This window comes from Haliaeetus albicilla, chromosome 19 (assembly GCF_947461875.1).
Source record: "Haliaeetus albicilla chromosome 19, bHalAlb1.1, whole genome shotgun sequence".
NCBI classification, from domain to species: Eukaryota; Metazoa; Chordata; class Aves; order Accipitriformes; family Accipitridae; genus Haliaeetus; species Haliaeetus albicilla.
In genome coordinates, this window is record NC_091501.1 from 21,295,772 (window position 1) to 21,317,485 (window position 21,714).

Below are 21,714 nucleotides of genomic sequence, written 5' to 3' on the forward strand. Positions count from 1 at the left end.
TGTGGCGTGTCTTAATTAGGGAACATAACTAAGCAAATGTCTTAATAAGTTAACATCTTTTTGGCACTAGGTGGAAGCTTCTGCATCCAGAACAGGTGAGAAATAATACTGTGGTGTTGTACTTGTATTTTCATTACAGTAAGGGCATGGAGCACATGTGCAGCTACTGCAGTGTAGTTTTCACCCTCTAAAGCTCGGAAGAGGAAACAAGTCCAGTGAGAGAGCTTACACAGGTGTGGGATAAAGGGAATTCTTCCTTCTCTAGCTTTGCTTTGTGTATGGTTTTACATTAATGTCTGTCAAAACTAAGAAATTTTGGGTTCTAGCTTTTGGTCTAGAACAATTATTTTATTTATTTATTTATTGATCTATTTATTGAGTAGGAAAATGCTGTACTCGTGAAGAGACCTGAAACTGCTGTATAGTGTGTATCTGAGTAAATAAAGTTCTAATCTGACACACACACACAAAAAAAAAAAGAGTTACAGAATCTCCCTGGAGATGGGAGTTGATGTTATCTCCGCAAGCTTTAGAGTCAGTTTTAACCCAAAATTTTCTTGAAATATCATGGTTAAATTCCTTCCTTTAAGACGAACACATTTTTCTCCAAAATAAGTGCCTCCAATTCATAAATTTAATGCAATTTTGACTAGAAAGTCCTTAGACTGCAATGACAGGTCAAAAGAGTAAGCTGAGGGGGTCCTTCCATTCCCCAGAATTCAGGCTCAGTTAAACATGTTTAGGAACACATGGAAAGGACAGGTAGTTGGATATTATTTATTAGAAGTGTCTGACAATATAGAAGTGCTTCTAGATGTCTTTTCTGTTATGAGAGATAATGAAGGATACATGTCTGTTACAAATTGAAAACTCACCTGCGATGCTTCTCCATTCAGCAGTTTGCTTCAGTAATAGAAGTATGAATTACTGAGATCAAAGAAGGTATTGTTTGGTAGCAGAGAGAGATGAGGTACATAAGTTATGCATTTTAAAAGTATTTAGTAGATTTTTGGCATTGCAGGGAAAATTTTAGATTCATCTCAGATGGGAGGAGAACCCTCTGCTATTCTGGGTTGCTTGAATTCTTTCTCTGGTTTCTTTCTGCTTTTGGAAAGACCTTTCCAATTATCAACTTTTTTTCCAGGTGTGTCCTCAATTTTTTTCTTCACCTGCTATTTAAAATGAACAGAAATTGGACATTTAAACCATGGGAGAGACTGACTGACTGCTAAGAGGGGAGTCACTTTGCAGTAATGTTAGTTTATATATATTTAGTCTCTAGTCTTGTTCTGTAACATCTCAGACTTGCATTTTAGGATGGGATTGTTCAACGCTTATGACTTTCTGCATTTGAGGGTGGGGGGATTCCAGAACTTGTTATTTCTAAGGCTCTCTGTTGGTGGGCTCTGGATAGATGATACACAAGGACAGCTATCTGCCACAAATGGGTGTTCTGTCAATTGAGTATGATTTAGACTTTTAAAACACTGTAGAGCGTGCTTATTTGACACAGGAGTGTTTTGAGATCTCCTAGTGGGAGCCGTACAAAAATCCTGACGAGATACAAGAGGTCTCACGTACAGCCACACAGAAACTAAAAGATATGTCTGGATTATAAACAGATATCTGTTTTTGCTTTTGAAGTGTGGTCTGTGCTGAGCAGTGGTTTTAGGTAAAGGTTTCATCATAAAGCCTTGCTAAATTTAAAGCTCCTGGCTTCCAAAATGGGGAGCCTTTGTCTCCCTCTGTCACCCCTGTTCCCAGTGATGCCATCATTTCTTCTTGTGCAGGCACTTCCACTCATCTGCTAATCACAGGCTAATTAAGTTTGCTAAAAAACCTAACCTGTTTCCACCTGTCAATTTTTGACATTCAGGTTGGTTGAAGTGGCCAGTGGTGCAAGCATGTGAGTACCAAAGCTGGCCCTAGGTGCAAGAAGTAGGGAGATGAGTATAGGAATATCTTCTTTTGATGACAGAGCATGTTCCTCTTGTTATGTTTGCTGTGTGTTCACTTTTCTCTTATCTTAGCTCTGGCTACTGCTGAGTCTCTGTAACTGATGGGTGTTTGGTTGGGTTAGGACCCTGCTGCTTTTGTCAACTAAAGCAGGTCAGATAAGCAGGAGAGACGTAAATAGGGGGGAAGAGGACAGCTTTTATTTCAGATCCCAAGTTAATGATTCTTCTAAGTTTCTTTACTACATACTAAGTTTTGCAGGTCTATTCCAGTCACATCTCTGTTTTATAGATATGTAACTTTCCCTTTCTTTCTCATCCCTGCTTTTTTCTTAGACCTGGTTCATGCTGCCTTTGACATATTAATATGATATTTGCTTTTTGTTTGGGAGTGCTAATCTGTGTTTTCAGCGTATTCACAGATAGTTAAAACATTGAGTTTTTGAGACCATTACAATTGTGTACAAAGTATTTATCATAAATATTAACTTTGAAATAGTTTTGGTACCATTTTGAAATGGTCCAATTTTCAGTGTGTGTTTAGGGTTTTTCCTGCTTGTCGGTACGAGACATGAGAGACGTATCAACACATCTTTGGTTCACACAATGTTCAGTTGTCAGGATAGCATATTAATTTGATGTTCACATCACTGCAGATGATATGAATATCTTTTTAAACTGATGATCTTATTTAAAAACCATAACGTAAAAGACAAAACACAATCTAAAGGAAGTAGTACAGAGTCCTCTCTAAATAAATAAATAAAATCCTTAAATGTAGGGCTGTATTCCTGACCATTCTCACAGCTTTCTGTTACAGTTTCTGAAAAGTCTTGTTCAGTGATATCCTGCTCTGCAAGATATGTATTCTCAGTAGATACAGACAGATCTCAATTGTCACACTGGTTCCACACTTGGCTCAAACTTTTTTTTATGACTATGTAACAAATGAAACTTAGAAATTGCTCTGGGGTGAAAAAGAAGTGTTGCTGGTTTGGTATTATTTCAGAGTAACTGCCTTATCTGATTCACTTTACAGCTGCTTGAACATTGCTGCTAGCACAAAAGAAGGAGCAGCATGAGGAGATAGAGTGTGAGTACTAGGAGCAGAATAGGACCACTTTTTTGAATGCCAGTGCAAACTCAGGTCTTATGACTCCGCAGCTACAGTATGAAGTGAAAAATGAAGCTACAGTATGAAGTGAAAAATGCAATAAAATGCTTCCTAACATAAATGCAGACTGTTGCTGAAAGAAATGGTCCTGCTGTCCCGACTGCTCGGTGAGCTGAGTTAGCTAGTTATCAAATACAAAAATAATCACTGGTTTTCTTTTTCTGCTCCCCCCCGAGCAACAAGCTGATCTGACTTCTGTATGGTTGTGTGATCACTAGGTCTGATGCAAGGTGAGAATTGGGAGTATGGGGGTACAGGAGATGAGGTGACTGCTTTTTGCTGCAGCATGCAGTTGAACCAGGTTAAATACCCATGAAACTGTGTATTTTATTTGAACAGTTCTCTTTTCTGGAGTCTTATCCATGTTTTATGAGGTCTCCCTACATAGAAAGGTTTCTGTTATCTTTAGGGAAGACCGACACCTTACAGCATGTTCCAGACATTTTTGGAGAAACTGCATTAACCCCCTCCAATCCATCAGCATTTCTTTGTACTGTTTTTGAGCAGGTGAGGTTACTGAAGCTATAGCACAGCATTTCCACTCCCGTGATCTACAGAGTCAGACTTCGAATCCGTATGTTAGCACTGAAACAGTCTCACTACTACTGATGTGCAAGCTTTTCCTGATTGTGGATACTACTGTTAACAGTCTGTGTTACTGTCAAACTTGGGAATTGTAATCAGGCATCAAAAAGGCATTCCTTGTTTTATTAAATGTATAGTCTTAATATATTAAAGGAATGACGCAAACCCTTTCTCTCAGCAAACTTTTGAGCTTAAAATCTGGAATTACTTCACAGCATTTAACACCATTGATCACTGGGGAGAGCAACACAAGAAGTTGATAAAGCAAATAGCAAAAGTGCTGTCTTAGAACCTCTTTTAAATTCCTTTTGAGAGCTTCCTTTCATATAGTTTCTTAAATGTTGCTTTCCTCTCTTACCTTTTTGTATTTTGCATTTGTTGTTTTCTTTTCTTCTGGCCAAGATTTTTTTTTCCTTCCTTTTAGAGAAGAAGCTAATAGCTGAAAGATAATAAAAGACACTAAATGCTTTTGGGTTTTTCTATTTTTTTCTTGCTAGGGTTAGACTGTCCTGTTTTTTTCTGTTTTGGACTGAGATTCCTTCAAGAAAGCGAAAGTTACTTTAAGCATGCTGCAACAAGCTTGGTAGTAGCAGTGGCTGATGAACCTGTTGTTGCTAGTCCAAATAATAATCTCTAAAATCCTGGTCTCTTTCAGAAGTCATCTGAAAGATATTAAGATGACTCTGACACTGAAAGAAGTAGAGGAAAGCCTTCACTATTATCCTTGCCTACATGTTTTTGCTTCTGTGCTGCCTTCTCTTTCCTGTGGATTCAGGTCATCGTGTAGGTGTGCAAATACTTTTGCAGGTAAAGTGGAGAGGCATCGTGGGATTTGGAAGCAGCAGCTGCAGTAGCAAAAGAGCAGGACTGTTTCTTTCGGTGGTAGCGCTGACTTCTGCTGATTTACAGTGTTTGTGTCTGAGGGTGGTGGTTTGTTAGGTGTTACTGATTGGACTTCCACTGCCCAAAAGGCAGTCTTACTCCTCACCTCTCCTTGTCTGTGCATACCCACCCTTTGCTCTTGCAGGATGGGATCTGGTTAACTGAGGTCTTGCCTCACAAAATGTCTCAGGTAAGTAACTGAGTGCAAAAAAACCTGAATGATGCTCTGCAAATGTAGCTATCTGACCTAACCCACTGAGAGGGTGAGACAAGTGCCAGAAATAGAGCCAAGGACAGTGGAACTGTATGGTCAGAACAGGGCAGTATGAATGCCTCCTTTGGGTTCAGGGGTAAGTTTGTTCTCTAGGCTATCTTGTGAAACCTCACTCCAAAGTTAGTTTCACTTTTTTTTGGCTTATGCTGATTTAATATGTTTCTATTACTCAAAGTAGCAATGGTGTTCTCCCTCTCATCATGCCTTATTTGTTTTTTTCACAATGTTGATACTAACAACTGCAAAGCTATGGTAAGCTGAAAACTTCACACTGTCCCTCCCTCCCCCAAATTGGCTTCCTCTTGGTCACCAACATCTGGACAAAGGAGAGATGATGGGAGCACATTGCTGGTAGTGTGGTAAAAGACAAGATTGTCCTTGCGTATGTCAGCTCTGGCTTAGATCAGATCAGCTTAAACTGATCATGAAACCCAAGGTTTTTTGGTTTTTATATGTAAAAACAAGAAAAAGTATTTGTAATGTAGTTGCTAGAAATAAATTTTAAAGGCATATAGTGAGCGAGGGCAGCATATGTAAATCCTGTTACTGAGCCTGAGCTTTCTCTTCATATGAAGAGTCATTTATATTCCTTGAGAGCTTTGTTGGGAAATCTAATAGACAAAAGATAATCTAATCACTGCAGTGGCTATATATAGCATGTGTACATGCATATACTTGTATAAGACTTGGGGGACCTTTTTGCAACATTCAAGTCAAAACCATCTCCTTTGCACTCAATCATTAACTTGAGCTATGAGAGACTTCGCTTTGTTATAATTCAAATAATTTAGAACTTTGATCAACAGCAACACTTCATTTTTAATTTCAGTAAATTTAAATGGATCTCAGCCTGAATATTTTATCTTTGAGTTTATGCTATGGAAAATATTTAAAATTCTTCTAACTTTGTCCAGCAGCAAATTAGAAAAGCAGATGTGTGAAGAGAACTTCGAATAAACTCAGTGGGAAAAGCAAAAATTGACTTTCAAGATGTTTGTAATCACATCTTTTCCAACACTGTTTTGTTTTGTTTAATGAATCTTTTGATTCTGCTTTTGTGGTGTTTTTCTTCACAGTTTTTTTCACAATGCTCCGTTTAAAATGCATCTTAACAGTTAATATCACTAAAGCATCCATGTTTGGGAATAGGGCTAAAACACTGTATATTTCTTTCTATACTTGTTTGGATGCCTTTTAAGTAGTCTCTGGAAATATTTTTTTTTGTTAGTGATGCGAAGTTTCTTAATTGTATGAGTGTTTATATAGATAAAATAATGGTAGCTAAGGTTTTAACATTATTTCAGTATAGTTTCCATGTTTATATACCTACCATAAAAGCAATTCTCAGAGCAAGATGGTGGTCTAGAATTAATTTGTGTTTGTTATGTACCTTTTACATACGTTTTTATATTTGGGTCCATTCACATCACATTTATGCATGATTCTAAAGAAGGGCTTGTGGTTTGGGATTATAAGCAAACAATGTATTGTGACTAGAAATGTAGCTCAGAGACGCAGATCTAGCCATCATCAGTCTACTTAGTATTGATTTAGTGAGGTATGCATATAGGCATCTGGTCTGCTTCCCCCTTGTGCCCCAAAAGAACCCCTAATCCAGAATGGCCGTAATCAGTTTGAGCATCATCGTCCTTCCCAAGTTTTTGACCATTTTCAGTAGCCCACGCATTTCTAAGAATGATGCCGTGTTCTTCCTGGGTGAGGGAAGAGATCCCTGGAATCTGGGAAGGGACATGAAGTAGAGCTGGTTTAACTCGGGTACCTGCTTGCCTTCTGTTTGGGGCTGCAGCAGTGGTCCTTTGTGAAAGTTTTCACAATGCTTGCGTTAGGAATTTATAAATTGAAGCTGAAGCTGCTCCTCTTTATTTCTCTGCTTTCTGTTTCAGAATAGAATGGTGTAGTACTGTTCTAGAGAGATCAGTTTTGTCTCTGCTATGTGTGATTTCATTTGAACTGCTGAGCTATGGAAGCGTATCTTGGCGAGAAAGCCTTTTTGGTTAAGTTTGTGTGGAGAAGGAGATCGAGGTCATATTAAACCCATAGGGTTAAGTGCCAGAACCTGTTAATTTGGTTTGAAAAACGAGTGAGTAGGATAGAAAGGGAGAGCATATGAACTTAAAACACCCAGCACAGAACTATTGTAGAAATCTGTTTCTGTGTAGAGTAAAAGATAGCTTGGTAATACTGGATATCAAAGGGCCTTTTGCATAGCAGTGAAATTTTGGAGAAACTGTGACAACTTAGTGTTCAGACTAATAAACTGTGGCTGTGAGGTGGTAGAGTGATGCAGAGGAGAAAATGCCCGTGCAAATCCCAAGCGGGAAGTTTAGTTTGGTGTTAGTAAATTGGTGAATTTCTAAAAATTCAGCGCTTAGCTGCTCTTCAAAGGTTAAGTTCTAGTTTAAATAAATTTCTGTTTAAAGTGCTGTATTTTACTACCTATCACCCCATTTGTGGGCATTTATGTTGCTTACATTTGTTTTATAAGATAGATATGTAAGGCTAAATCAACATTTTGCAGCAGGCTTTTGAGGTATACAATAGTATTTTGTTAACGTTAATTCTACTTTGTTAATTATTCCTAAATTCTCCCACTCTCTTAGCAGAATGTACGTTCAAAGTATGCTGAGTTTGAAAAATTAGAGGTCTAGTTCTGTTTGAGTTTGGTGAGGGAGTGCATGTCTTGTTTTGCCAGTAATCTGCTGTTAAAGTTTGGGCATTTCCCTTTTGTGCTTTAAGCTTGCTTTTATGTGGCAATTAGGATGAAACACTTTTAATTTTCTGTAAGTAAACTGTAAGTAATTATTAAACACTTTAGAACTTTAACACAACTATTATGCAGTGTCTTGCGGCTGATGGATGTCGGGAGGATGAATGAACCAGAAATAGGAATGCACTACTTTGAGAACAGGTGTGAATCTAGGTTTGTAGAAAAAGTCAGTGATTTTTGTTAGAACAACTGATAATTGGGAAGAGCAGGTAGCAGAATGTGATGTCCTCAAAATATGAGGAAAGGTTTGTGTGCTGAAAGGCTAGCCTGTTTTTCCCAGCTGAATTAAGTTGAATTCATTATAGCCTGCTTGCTGAGTGACTGTTCATTTGGGAAACGTTAGCAACTCCATGGATGGATGGATGAATAAATTGGTGTAACGAAGTTGAGAGAGCTGGAGACTTTCAGGGTAGCATACAGATCTCTGAGGAAAAATCTCAGTAATATTTTTGGAAATTCTCAGTCCCTGTTAGCTCCTGTTGGGAATGTGATGGGAGCTGGTGTATATTTGGTGGTTTTGAAAATTTGATTCAAATTTTATTTTTCAAATGCTGCGTGCACAATGACCATGCATTATTCCACTCATTTGCTATGCCTGTTAGAAATATATTCCACATACTCGAGCTGTCTGAATACTGAAACATTTTTTTCCTGCTTCGTTTTACTTACATGTTTCAGAGCAGTTGGCATTTATTGAAGTTATTCTTCTGAGAAGTGGCTGCTTATGGCAGCTGTGGCCGCAGAGGCAAGGATGCCTTTTGTAGCTATCCATGCTCCACAAGGAATAATTAAACTTTGTTGTCATGTTTGGGCACTTCTCATAGTCACACAGTTCTCAGATAAATTCTGTAAAATGTGTATGTTTGGAAGTCAGTTTGAAAGAAGAAGGCTTAATGACTAGAATGTTTCCTGTTGCTGGATTCATGGCAGCACTGAACAGGGAACATCTGCAAACCCACCTTTTGTACATCATTCCCACTCTTTTGATCCATTTGATCAGAAATGTGATATGGTAGGAATGAACTTCCATGGGTAGCAAGACAATTATCAGTTGCCTTCAGGCATGGATTGAAAGGCTTGGTGTTTTTCATCATGGAAACCTGTTTACTGATTTAGGTTTTTCTAACGTACATATAGAAGGAGATGTAGTAATTCTCCCTGAGAAAGTTTCTTCTTCGTTACTCTTATGTCAGTGTCCCTTCGGTTTCTTCCCCAGGCCATAGCTTCTGACATTTCCGCCTACCTTAGTCTTTTCATCTATCATAGTCTATCAGTTAATACTGATAATGGAAATTGCATAAAAATAGAAGCTTGATGTCAGTAATTTGATTTACATGTATGCCTACCCAGGTCTCCTTCTGCTTGTGTATTAAATACTTAAGGCATTTAGCTCTGTGTCATGTACTATTTTATTGAAGAAGTTGGCTATGGTTCTTTTGGTTACAGACTGTACTTGAAGACTTGAATTTGACTCCTAAGTTCTTTGTGGTCTTGGTGACTCATTGCTTTTTTTGACTGTTATCCAAAGTTATAATTTGGAATGAAAATACTTCTATCAATTTATTTGATATTGCTGGGATTTATTTTTCGTTAAAAATGCCTGATGTTTGCTATAATGAGAGCTATAAAAGCTCTGTAATTATTTTTTATGTCATTTGCAAATCTTTGAGGTTTGAGACCTATCTCCTGAAACCGTGTTCCTTCTGTGAAAACATTTGCATTGTTTCAGCTGGAAGGACAATTGTTCGTAACATGCGAACTGGACATGAGATATTGCTTTGCAGTAGCTGTTACTCTGCTGGTGAACTGATTCTTGTAGAGATTGGAAGGGATTTGTGTAGAGTGCAAGCTGAACAGAATGAGTTTAAAAAATGTCTAGCAATTTAAAATGCTGCTTGGGTGCTGTGGTTTAACCCCAGCTGGCAACTAAGCATTGCACACCCACTTGCTCACTCCCCCACCACCCAGTGGGATGGGGGAAAGAATTGAAAAAAAAAAGTAAAACTTGTGGGTTGAGGTAAGAACAGTTTAACAGGACAGAAAGGAAGAAGATAATAATGGAAAATAAAATGACAATAATAATAGCAAAAGAATTATAATACACAAAACCAGTGATGAACAACGCAGTTGCTCACCACTCACCAACCAATGCCCAGTTAATTCCTGAGCAGCGACCCCTCCCAGCCCCACTCCCCCCAATTTATATACTGGGCATGTATGGAATGTCCCTCTGGCCAGTTTGGGTCAGCTGCCCTGGCTGTGTCCCCTCCCAACTTCTTGTGCCCCTCCAGCCTTCTTGCTAGGCAGGAGAAGCTGAAAAATCCTTGGCTTAGTCTAAACATTACTTATGAACAACTGAAAACATCAGTGTGTTATCAACATTCTTCTCACACTGAACCCAAAACATAGCACTGTACCAGCTACTAGAAAGAAAATTAACTCTATCCCAGCCGAAACCAGGACAGGTGTGAATTAAGATGTTCAGAAGCCACAGAATGCCATCAGTGCAGAAGTGCTTCTTAGAGTTTCTAAAGCACAGGAAAGTAGGATCACTGGGTAGATGAAGCACCAATGCTTATGGATTATAATAGGTTTGAGGCTGCAGTTTAAGAATTTATGTGTTCTGGCTGTGGATGTGATTGACTCGCAGAAGCGTGTTTGGCTTGCAAGCTTTATGGGGTATTGTTACAATGCCTTTGTTTGGGCACTTAGCTTGTCCCAGTTGTGTAGTGAGATCCATTATTGTAGAATACCTTTACTGATGCTTAAGGTTAAGCATTTTGCCTTGTGTTTTGCTGTAGGGTGGGAACAAGCAAATAGTCAGCTTAGGAGTCTTAGATGACAGGCAGCCACTTGTTAAGTCACGGTAACTGTTTCATTTGTACTTCTGTATTTTGAGGCATTTCATTTGGAATGTGTGCCACCTAAATGATAACCCTCTTAAGAGTTAGGCTTTTTGTGATTGTGAGATAAATTTGTCATAGGGAAGAAGACAGAAGGTACTAAAAAAATCCCCACATGTATGAATGAGGGCTGGGAAGTTCCAGAATTCTGTGTTGTTTCTGAAGTATGTGTATCCACCCTAAAATTGTACTGAATCAGTTTGTTGAGAGGCAACTGTCATCCTGAGTATCTTGCTATGCAAATAGGCTCTGCCATGTTAGGTATTACTGTCTCAAGAACTTTCTTAGGGTAGAGATATATGTCTTCTGATCTCACTGGTAGCAGCAGTAGAAGTTTCTGCCTCTTTCTTCCATCTTCATTAGAGTTTAATGCTGCATCCATTTTCTGTGGACTTCACAGGTTCATGTGATGGCTTCTACCTGTTTAGGTCAAAATAAGCCTTTTTAGCAGAGACCAGCTACTTCGTGCTTCAAGCTCACCTGCTGTTCTTTGGGAATGACAAGCAGCAGGACCAGTTGGGCCAGCTGATGAGGAATCGTGCATTTACCCACTCAGTTCTATCATGTGCTGCTTTGAGCTATCTTTGAGAGAAACTTGAGGCTTTTCGGCTTTATTTGAGAGATGTGATGTAACTGGTCAAGTTCATTCCCAAATGATTACAGCTCACATAGGAAAAACTCCTTTTGCACTTTCATCTGAATACTGTGATGGTTGCTGTATAATGTTAAAAAGTCTACCATGTTCTTCTTGGAGAGTTTATCTTGCAGAGGAAGAAACAAAGAAAGCTAGTACTGAGTGAAAGAACAGGTCTTGTTCAAGTGCAGGATTTACATCTATTTTTATAGTGTGATATTCTAACTCAGGAGTCTATCTCATGGGGCCAAAGAATACCCAAAAGTTTTATGGTAACCTAAGAAATTGTTCCCCAGGCACTGGTAAAATGGTTGTTCTGTGTTGGTAAAGTTAGTATACTATTAGAGAAGCATGAAATCTCCCTTTCCTGGCTGTCAGTATTGGTGCTTCAGAGGACTGTATAGCTGTCTCTTTGCCGTGTGTGCAATGTCATGGGCATCTACTGAGAAAGCCAACAAATGGACCAACTTGTTGTCAAGGTAATTCTGTATGATTTGAACATCTGCCTTCTGCGTGTTTGTGAGGTCGGTTCATTGTCCACAGGCAACTGTGACTGTACCTCACTACTACTGTTCTGGGACCAGGATGGTACTGTTACTGTGGAAGAAAGAGAATTCATTCATCTCCATTTTCAAAAAAAGTTTAATTATCTCTTAACCATTCTTTAAGTAACATCTCTGTAACATCTTTTTTTTCCTTCCTCCCTCTTTGCATTCATGAATTGGTTCTTTGGAAAAGAAATTAATTGTATGCATTAATATCTTCTGTGTTACTGCTTTCAGCACATCATAGTGAATAAATAATATTTTATCAGCCCACTCAGCAATAATGACCATTAACCTGATTGTTAACTGCTGGGTCTCAGATGGAATGCTGAATACAAGCTTGTTCCAAAATGGCAGAATCTGGCTCTCCTTTTTACTGTAATGAAGCTGCTTCTGTTTGCAGTGCTGTGTTGCTGGGAGACTGCAGCTAATTTTTATGGCGCATGTCAGTAGTAGTGATTCAAATTATACATTTCATTGAGTAGCTTTTCTCTTTGTTTGTAAACTGCCTTTTATGAGGGGGGAGATTTTTTTTTTTGTTCTGGGGAGAACACCATCCAGACCAGAGAAAATGATTGAATCTGGAACAAAAGCTCAGATTATTCTGTTGATAACATCATTGTACTTCCAAAGTCACTCCAGGGGGGATGGTGGCCAGGCTGAATTACACCAGTCTGATAGTCAAGTCTAATGCAGGTATTCAGGAGAATCCCAGGTGAGGCATATACATCTCCTCAAACTGCTGTTTTTTTTTTTCAGGCTCCATGGTGCAAAACTTCAGCATGCGGTGTGACTTTAAAGCAAAACAACAAAATAGACTCTGACAGATCATGAATTAGAAAACTATGTAGTTTTGGTTCACAACAAAGATACAGTGGCAATTTTGGGGGTCCGTAGAAAATGCAGTCCTTTTTAAAATGATTATTACACAGCTTGCATGTGGATCAGGACATGCATGCAATTACAGTGGCAAAAAGTGGGTGTAGTTGAGTGTGCACCTAAATGAGAAAATCCATGTGTAAGGTGGAATCTGACTAATAACTTAAAAGTCTTTTGCTTGCTGAATCTGTACTCCTTTTCTGGCTAAAGGAGATGGTAGTCCATTTCCTGATGTTCACATTTTGCTTAGGTTTTTTAGCAGTGTCTTGTTTTTAATCTTGCTTGAGATGCCTCTATAAAATTGTGTGTGTGTGTCTGAATCCTGCTTGCTTAAACACGCAAGTCATGTCAGCTGCAATGCGGCAGTGCTTGGTGCTAATGAGGTGAGCAGCCAGAGCACCCGTCTGCTTATGTTTTCTCATCTCTGTGCAATTATGGCAATGGGGATTGGAAAAAGGGTTTTGGATTGGATATGGCTCTGTTTTGGCCTTTCCAGAGTGTGGTTCTGTGTACTCCTGAGGACTGGGTGGCATATTTCTACTTCCCTTTTGGGAGTTAGGTGGTTGCTTCATTATATTTAAGGCAAGCTATAAAATACATCCTGGCTGGGAGAAGAAAAGAAAAGGGGAAGTACAGAGAGGGGGACACCCTTCCTTCTCCCCCCCCCCCCCCCCCCCCCCCCCCAGCCTTTAATGCATCTTGAAATGAAATATATTGCTTGGTAGTATGTGTCTTCACGTTGAGTAGATGCAAGTCTGTATTTGAAAAGTAAAATCTTTGGAATAGAACTAATTGGGTAATTAATTTGGGCTAGTTCTGAATAGTTACAGCTGGCCTTTCATAGGCACAGAAATGCAGATGCACTGTGATTTCTCAGCTCACCTTCTTTCTTCTTTTTAACCCTTAAGGTGCTGACAACAGCGTGAGCTGTGTATTTTACACTGAAGTCAGAAAGCTTTACTTTGAACATAAGGCAAATAAAGTGAATATCAAATCCTATTTGTCTTTTCCCATCTTCAGATGCTAGGCTGTCTTCATCAAGCTTGATGCCTTCCCGTCCAATCCTATCGTATTCCCATTACTGCAGCCTGTCTTTCAGTGTTTCTTTTTCAGAGACATAGTCTGTAAAACTATAGGTCATGATTAATACATTGGTCTTGGTGGCAAAGCTGGCTTTCCTTCTAGTTCTGCCTTAATGTCATGGGGTGCTGCCCTGTTAGCTGATAAAATTATTTCTGAGTACGTACTTAATATAAATCAGATTGTTGAAATTATCTGTGTTAAAAATACTGCAGGTTTTTTGTTTTGTTTTTTTTTTAAGGGTCATATCTAATCTCTGTTACTTTGGCAGTATGTTGTGTAACGTGATACCACAAACAGAGGGATCAATACAGTTGGAATGGGGAAAGGTATGAACTGTATCATGTAGGCAAGAACCAGCGGTGTGAGGCAGGAACCTCCTGAGCTATTGTTACTGCTGATGTGAATGTAGTATGCAGCTAACACCCATAGAAAAGATGACGTGTCAACCTATAAAAAAATTCCTTAACCTTAGGAAGGAGGCCAAGATTCTGTGCCTTAATACAGTCTGTCCTTTGCCTAGTCCTAGTTTTAAGTGGGTTAAGAGTGACTTGTATGAAACAGCACAACTGATGAGATGCATTTTAGGGAGAGTTGCGCTATTTTAATGCTCACTGTTGAACTCTGGTATCTCTGTTGTGATCACATATTGTGCAGTATTTCTTTGCCTGTTTACCTTCTCCTGAAGACCTTGTAGTTGATTGGGGTGTTTTTCTCTTCCTTCTTTAGGTCTCCGGGTGAATGGGGAGCTCATTACTGCTTACCCGCAAGTGGTGGTTGTGCGTGTACCAACACCTTGGGTCCAGAGTGACAGCGATATCACGGTCCTTCGCCACTTAGAGAAGATGGGCTGTCGATTGATGAATCGTCCCCAAGCCATCCTCAACTGTGTCAACAAGTTCTGGACATTTCAAGAACTTGCTGGTCATGGTGTGCCTCTTCCAGACACTTTTTCATATGGTAAGGCTTTTGGATCAAACGGATAGCATAGTTACCTACCATAATGTATGCTTTTGCAGTGCAAAAGAGATGAGTCAAGTTTTGGAAATCCACAGAATTAAATAGCTTGAGGCTAGTTCCACAGATAAGTGTTCAGTAACCAGGAAAGGAAATTAAAGTCATAGCACTCAGATTCTATTTTTTGTATTTTTGGCTTTGTTTATTAGCTGTGATACTCTGGGAAGAGTACTTTAACTGTACCTCAGCCTCCCAAGCAACTAATTTTGGCTTAAACCACTTTGAACTATTTTTTTCCAATTGCCCGCAACAACAGCCAACAACTTGGGCAGCTAAATGTCATAGGATACTATAAAGATCTAGACTTTGGTAAAACCTGAAAGTAGGTTAAACTTTTATGTGAATAAAAATATCTGCGAATATATTAGTTATGAAAGGATGAAAGAGTACAAGCCCTTGTGTTCAACTTTGAACAATTGTTTGTTTCCCACCAGAGAAGTTAGTTATTAATGCGTCTTGTGCCTGCCGCTGGAGTCTGTGGTTCCTGACAAGAGTGCTAGATTAGAGGAACCATTTGCCTGAGCTACCCTGATGCTATTTCTGTTTTTAATTACAATATATTAAAGAATTGAAGATATCCTTCTTGGGAAATACCAGTGCTTTCCTCCCCTTTGTGTGGTTGCAGCAATAGGCTTTTTGTAATGGGAACTTGACAAAAACACAAACAACTTGACAAAAACACAAACATGGGTTTCCATCAATTACTATGAATTACTATTTCCCATCAATTACTTTGAAAACACATTTGAGAAGAAACATACCCTTTCTTTATAGATGTGGTTGTTCTAGCTCTTTGAGAAATGAGTTTTTAATTTTGGGGGGGGAAGGGGAGACCACGAAGGATGGGGTAATCGCAGAACATCTCTGTTCATAACTCCCTGCCACTTCTTTTAATGCCTGCCTCTGGAATTTGACAGAAGCATGACCTTTTTATTTTTTTAACACAAGTATCAAGTTATCAGTGAGAGCTGGCTTTGCCAAGAAAAACAGGATGTGCTGAATGACATGTTATTCCATGACATGCATTAAAATCCATGGCAGGGCAGTGATGGCTGCTGCTGGCTTTGTGACCAGTGTCTTGGCTTGACTTCCGCGCTTTACTGCACATGCTGTTAGAGGAGTCTCATCCCTTTTGTCTGCTGACTTTCTCTTCTGTATTTCTTGTACTGTGGTCAGCCTTCTGTGAATTGACCTGAACTCAAATAACCTCAACGTATCAACCGTAATCATGTGAATGGTAGTTAAAAGCTACTCTCTAAGGTCCTTACAGATGCAAGGAGACGAAAAGGTTGAAGTACTACTTCAGGAAGTAGGGAGAATGAGATGCAGGAGACTTAAGCCTTGGAAATGGGGGAGGTGGAGTGACAAGATTTGGGTTGTTGCTGCTGTCTGGATTACGCCTTGTCTTTGTATTCCATGTTGCTTTCCTGGTTAGTAGTTTGGATGGAACTGTTACTGGTGTTATATCTGTGCTATTTTCCTGCTAGACACTTGAAAAGGTGGGAGTTGATAAAGTAAAATGGATAAAATGGAATGAGATAGTAGAATCGGGGCATTCCGATTTGGAAGATTGGATTGAGCCTTTTGGGGTTGCGATCAAGAGGCCTTTGTCAACTTGTGTCTTCTATTCCAAAGGAAGTAGGAGTTAGTATCCCACAGATCACAAACACCTCCAAACTCTGATCATGCTCCATGACCAAGTTCCTCTTAACTGATAGTTTTTTCTGCATTATCTAAGCTGTAAGGGTGGGAGGAATGTGTGGCAATTACATCCCCAATTTCGCCACACCAGAAGGGTGGCACATAATGTTGTTGGTTTTCTTTTTGCCAGGTGGTCATGAGAATTTTGCCAAAATGATTGATGAGGCGGAAGTGCTGGAGTTCCCTATGGTGGTGAAGAACACGCGGGGTCACCGAGGTGGGTGTGAGGTCAGGGGTGAGGGCAAGGAGTATTCTGAGCAGCACTCTTCAAAGATTTTGTCTCGTCAAGGGATGATAGTTAAGAAGGTCTTCTATTAGGTGTTGGACTTCTTTGTGGTACATCTGAATTCTACCATCCTTCGACTTCTGAATGTTGAGTAGGCTGCAACAATGGGAAGCAGTTTTAGTAGAACCTAGTCTTGCAATAGCAGGGGGGATAGGGGTTCAAAATTGTCGTGCATTGGTGACTTCTGTGAGGAAAGCTTTGAACTAGAATAATGGAAGGTCTGGCCTTAAGCAAGTAGAGAGAAGCCTACATGGATTTTAGGGATGTTTCTAAATAGGCATAAGAAATGAAATCTTAGTTCATTCAGTCTTAATTTGACTTTTTTTCTACTTGACTTTGTCTGTAATTAGGATTCTGATTTAAATAAAATCTCATGTATTGTTTGTCAAATGATCTCTTTTTCAGAAAAAGATCTCTGACAGTGCTGGTGATAATACAGCAGGTTCAGATTAAATTGTTCTGTTATCAGTCTTTTGTTTTAAGTGTTGAATATGAAACCATACATCAATGTCGTTTAATGTTTGATAGTGATCTACTAAAGGAAACCAGGTTTAAAATCCATTTCAGAGGTTATTTGCACAGGAGGTTGCAGTGTTTTTAATTTACTTTAAAACCAATTTAATAAATACTAGAAGTAAAAAGAGACTGAAACCGAAGATTAAGCACATAAACCAGCAGTTACCTTAAACAAAAGTGTAACAAAAAGACGCCACTTCTTCCTTCTTATTGTCTGTCAGTTTGTTCCCCCTGTGTGTTGCTCTGGTGTATCTCTTCTGCTGGCATGAGTGCTTCTGTAGCCATGTAGTAAATGGATTCAGGAACTGATGTTGAATGAATCTAGATGGGTTATTTTTACTTGGTTTAATTACTTACATGAATTACCATTTACTCGCACAATGCTTGTGTTGATGTAATGGAAGAGTGAGAGCAAAAGGCTGGGGCAGAGGAAGGTTAGACCTGCTTCTGTTGGCAGTAATACCTGTTTATAGGGTTTTAAAGTGCTTGTGGAGCTATGAAGCCAAGCTAGAGTTTGACTTTGCAGCAAGCTGAATTTGACAACCATGGAGTATCTGAGACAGTGGATTTGACTTGATACTGCCTCTTGTTAAGATCTACTAAATAATTACAGAGTTTGGAGCTATTGACTTTCTTCTCCCTTTTTAGCCAGAGTTCATGTAAATCTCCATTTCTTTCTTCTCCCTTTTTAGCCAGAATTCATGTAAATCTCCATTTACAAGTTTTACTTTAGAGCACTCTAAATTCCAGGCGTTTTAGTGCAAATTTCTGCACAGTACATACCCTTTCACATTAAGAGAGTTGGGGAAGCTTTCAAATTAATTGAAGAGCAGCTATTTGCAAATGGTATTTAAAAAAAACAACAGGCAAACATGGTCATAGGTACTGGCTGATGAATAAAAGTCATACTCTTCTAGGCCCATTTTCTATGTAGTTTGCTGCTGCTGCAAATATGCCAATCGTATTTTTTTTGCCAAGATGTCATGATGCTGCATAATTACCAAGAACTAAGTAGTTCCCCTCCAAGGCATCATTCTTCCTATCCCATTTTATGAATACAGTAGGATTATTAAGTGCCTGTAGGAGAGCTAAAGTTGGGAATGGGAGAAAGCACATGGAGGTTTTTGCTTTCTTGTCATGATTTTGAAGTCTACATTCTGATACTGTTTGTGATGAGAACTTCCTTAAGCAGTGTTCTGTGTTACGGAGACCTTGAATCCTGATGAAGCAGAGGCTGCTCCAGCTGGGCTTTGTAGCACTTGGTAGAATTCTTCACACGTTATTTCTCCTAGTTCTGCTACTGCTGCATTTCTGTTCCCTTAGTTAAGATAGGCAGTTTATCAATTGATTTTTGTACTCTGTTAGCATTGTAGCAAAATTGAGTGACAATTCTGCCGCAAAAAAAATTGTGCAGCCATATTGCAAAACAAATCTAATATGGCACATAAAAGAGTCCTTAAGAAAGGGGAAGAGGAGTTGGGAAATGTAGGTAAAAATGGAAAGGGATGCCATCTTGTGAGACTAGAAATGACGTGGAAAGTGGTAAGTCTGTTTCAGGAGTGGCTTTCATCAGTATTAGTCAAATTGGAAAAGAGCAAAGAAGTCTTTGGTGTGCTCTAGAAATGAAGGGGAATGAAATGACTTGTTTTAGGTTAAAAAAAACAAGTCCTTGAGATGTTTGCTTGCAGAAAAGCTAGTGATTTCTAAAGAGTTTTTTCCAAAATTGTAGTACGTTCCATTCAGTTTGTGTCTTGTGGAATCTTCTGCTAAATTATCTTGCATACTGTGGAGTCTAGTGTTTTCCTCTGAACGTAGTTGTTCCACTGCAAAGCCTCATTCTGGAGTTGTGAGCTCTTGTAAGTACTGGGAAGAGCAGCTCTCAGCAACTTCGCAGCAGAGAGGCGGTTGGTTCTGCAGTGGCACACTAGCGACTTCGGAGTTCTTAGCTGCCTGGTGTTTAACAGTTTCATGTCACTCGTTCCTGTGTGTGAAAGCTGTAGGCTGAGGGTCCAGTCCTCTTGTGGCTGAACAAAACTGTGTTATTAATTAAATGTCTGCTGCTCTTTAAGTATTTCTTCCTTTTCCCCCCTCATTAAGGACTTGTACCAAAAGGAGTTGAAATTACAAGACCACTTCCTTTATCTAAAGCCGTTATCTTTTCTTTTTTTTTTTCACTCTTCATATGGCTCCTCAACTCTGTCAGTACTTGAACACTTAAATGCGCTGAAGCAGTGGAACACTGATGTCCACAGAAGAATTTGTAAATGGGTATAAGCTACAGATGGGGCCTGTGAGAACGGGCAGCATACTGGTCAGAGGTTTTACTTTTATGTGCTGAATTATTGACACAGCTCAAATCCGTAGCTTCTTCCAATCTTCCGATGTTCTTTTCTTCATACAGGTAAAGCTGTGTTCCTGGCACGAGACAAGCACCATTTGGCAGACCTAAGCCATTTGATTCGTCATGATGCCCCTTACTTATTTCAAAAATACGTTAAAGAGTCCCATGGCAAGGATGTACGTGTCATCGTAGTAGGAGGCCGTGTGGTGGGCACCATGCTCCGCTGCTCAACAGATGGGAGGATGCAGAGTAACTGCTCACTTGGTAGGAAAAGCATTGTTCATAGTTTTGATCAGAATTTTTCAATCCAGTTGAAAAATCACAAACCCAACTGAAGTAAGCTGCAGGTTTTATTTTGTATTAATTGTGCTCACTGTTGGAGGTTTACAGAGGAAACACGAGAGTGAGGATTAAATGAGATGTGTGTTGAGCAAACACGGAAGGAGAGACAATCTCCGCCCAAAATACTAGATGGATAGGACTGATGAAAAGAAGGGGAAAGTTCTAGGAACACGAACGGAGCAACCGATATGGTAGTGGCAATGTCATGCTAATGCCATGTTATCATTCATTTCATCCTGTTAAGAGGAACAGAAAAAGAAGGAAGATGGAAGACGAGACTGAGGGAGGTGGAGGAGACAACCAGTTGGCAAGAGGGTGGAAGAGAGTGTTAAGGGAGGAAACTGTTGAAGGCAATAAAGAGATGGATTGCATTGTGCGGCTGCTGGGCTGCCTTATGTCTGTCAGGCTCCTGCCTGCAACCCTTTCCCTCAAAGACAGTGTCTGAGAGGAAGAGGAAGATTACTGCATTGATTGTAGAATACTCAGAACTGTGTTTCTGCATACCTTTGGATGTAGGACAAGCGAGTTTCCAGGGGTGGGAGGAGGAGGGAGGGTTGAGGTTGCCTGGCTGAAGCTGTACGGAACCTGACCAGGGGTGGGATAAAATGTATTCATGTACAGTACAGTTTTGGTTAGTCAAAATGCCTGAGAGGTTTTAGTTACTACTTGATGCTGAGGAAGTATAGCCTGAAAGATTTTTCTGCTAAATGTTTTTTGGTTTGTTATTGTTTGGTTTTTTTTTTAAACTTAAGCGTTGTGATAGATGAAGTCTGAGTCGGTTAATACTTAGACGACAGACTGTGAACGGGACCAGTTGAGGTTCAGACACAAACGATCCCTAATTCTTGCTTTAGAGACAGCAACCTATGATAGCAAGCTGAGAGGGACATGAGCAGATGACAATGTCTCAGCCCCCATCCCTCTCTATTATATTTGTTAGAGCTGTAGTCTTGTCAGGAACACTTGCTTTAATTTTGCTGAATGATTTTTTGTGATAACGTAGAAATATGTACGGAAAGCCTCTGCCTTAGAAGGAACAAGGGTGGTTTGTTAGGTCATCTTTTTAATATCCCAGGATCATAAAAATATATGCTATCTTTCTGGACTAAAAAGTCAGCGCTTAACTGTTTTTTAAACAAGTCATAATCTTGACCTGGCTTTGGCAGGTCAGAATCTTTTGAAATCCTGCTGTGGCTTCAAGTTCATCAGTAGTCACGGTGGAAAGGAGGTTGCTTTCTGAGTCAGCAGCAGTTTGCTTGCAAGCTCGCTTTGGAGCTTCCGAACCAAAAAGAGCCAACCGGTTAAGAAGGATGTCAGTCACCTGTGACCAGACTACAGACAGCAAGTTTTTTTTTTTTTTTCCACTTTTTCCAGGTGGCGTAGGGATGATGTGCTCACTGAGTGAACAAGGCAAGCAGTTGGCAGTCCAAGTGTCAAACATCCTGGGGATGGACGTGTGTGGCATTGACCTGCTGATGAAGGACGACGGTTCATTCTACGTCTGCGAGGCCAATGCAAATGTAGGTTTCATTGCCTTTGACAAGGCTTGTAATCTAGATGTAGCTGGTATCATAGCGGACTATGCCGCTTCTCTCCTTACCCCCGGTCGCTTGACGCGGCGCATGTCCTTGCTCTCTGTGGTGTCCACGGCAAGCGAGACTAGCGAGCCAGAGCTGGGCCCTCCAGCTAGTGCCGCTGTCGACAATATGAGTGCTAGCTCCAGCTCTGTCGACAGCGACCCTGAGACCCACGGAGAGAGAGTTGCTCACCAAGCTCCGGGGGCTCTATTCAACATGAACCAGCTATTAGCCC

At 39.9% G+C, this 21,714-nt stretch overlaps 1 protein-coding gene across 1 annotated transcript in view; it reads left to right on the top strand.

Annotated features, from left to right (window-relative positions):
• The window catches only part of RIMKLB (ribosomal modification protein rimK like family member B), a 50,132-nt gene that overhangs the window by 26,171 nt on the left and 2,247 nt on the right, over positions 1–21,714 (top strand). Inside the window, 4 exon segments of the mRNA XM_069806735.1 lie at positions 14,429–14,659; positions 16,548–16,634; positions 19,621–19,824; positions 21,277–21,713. Coding sequence (XP_069662836.1) covers positions 14,429–14,659; positions 16,548–16,634; positions 19,621–19,824; positions 21,277–21,713 — 959 coding nt within the window.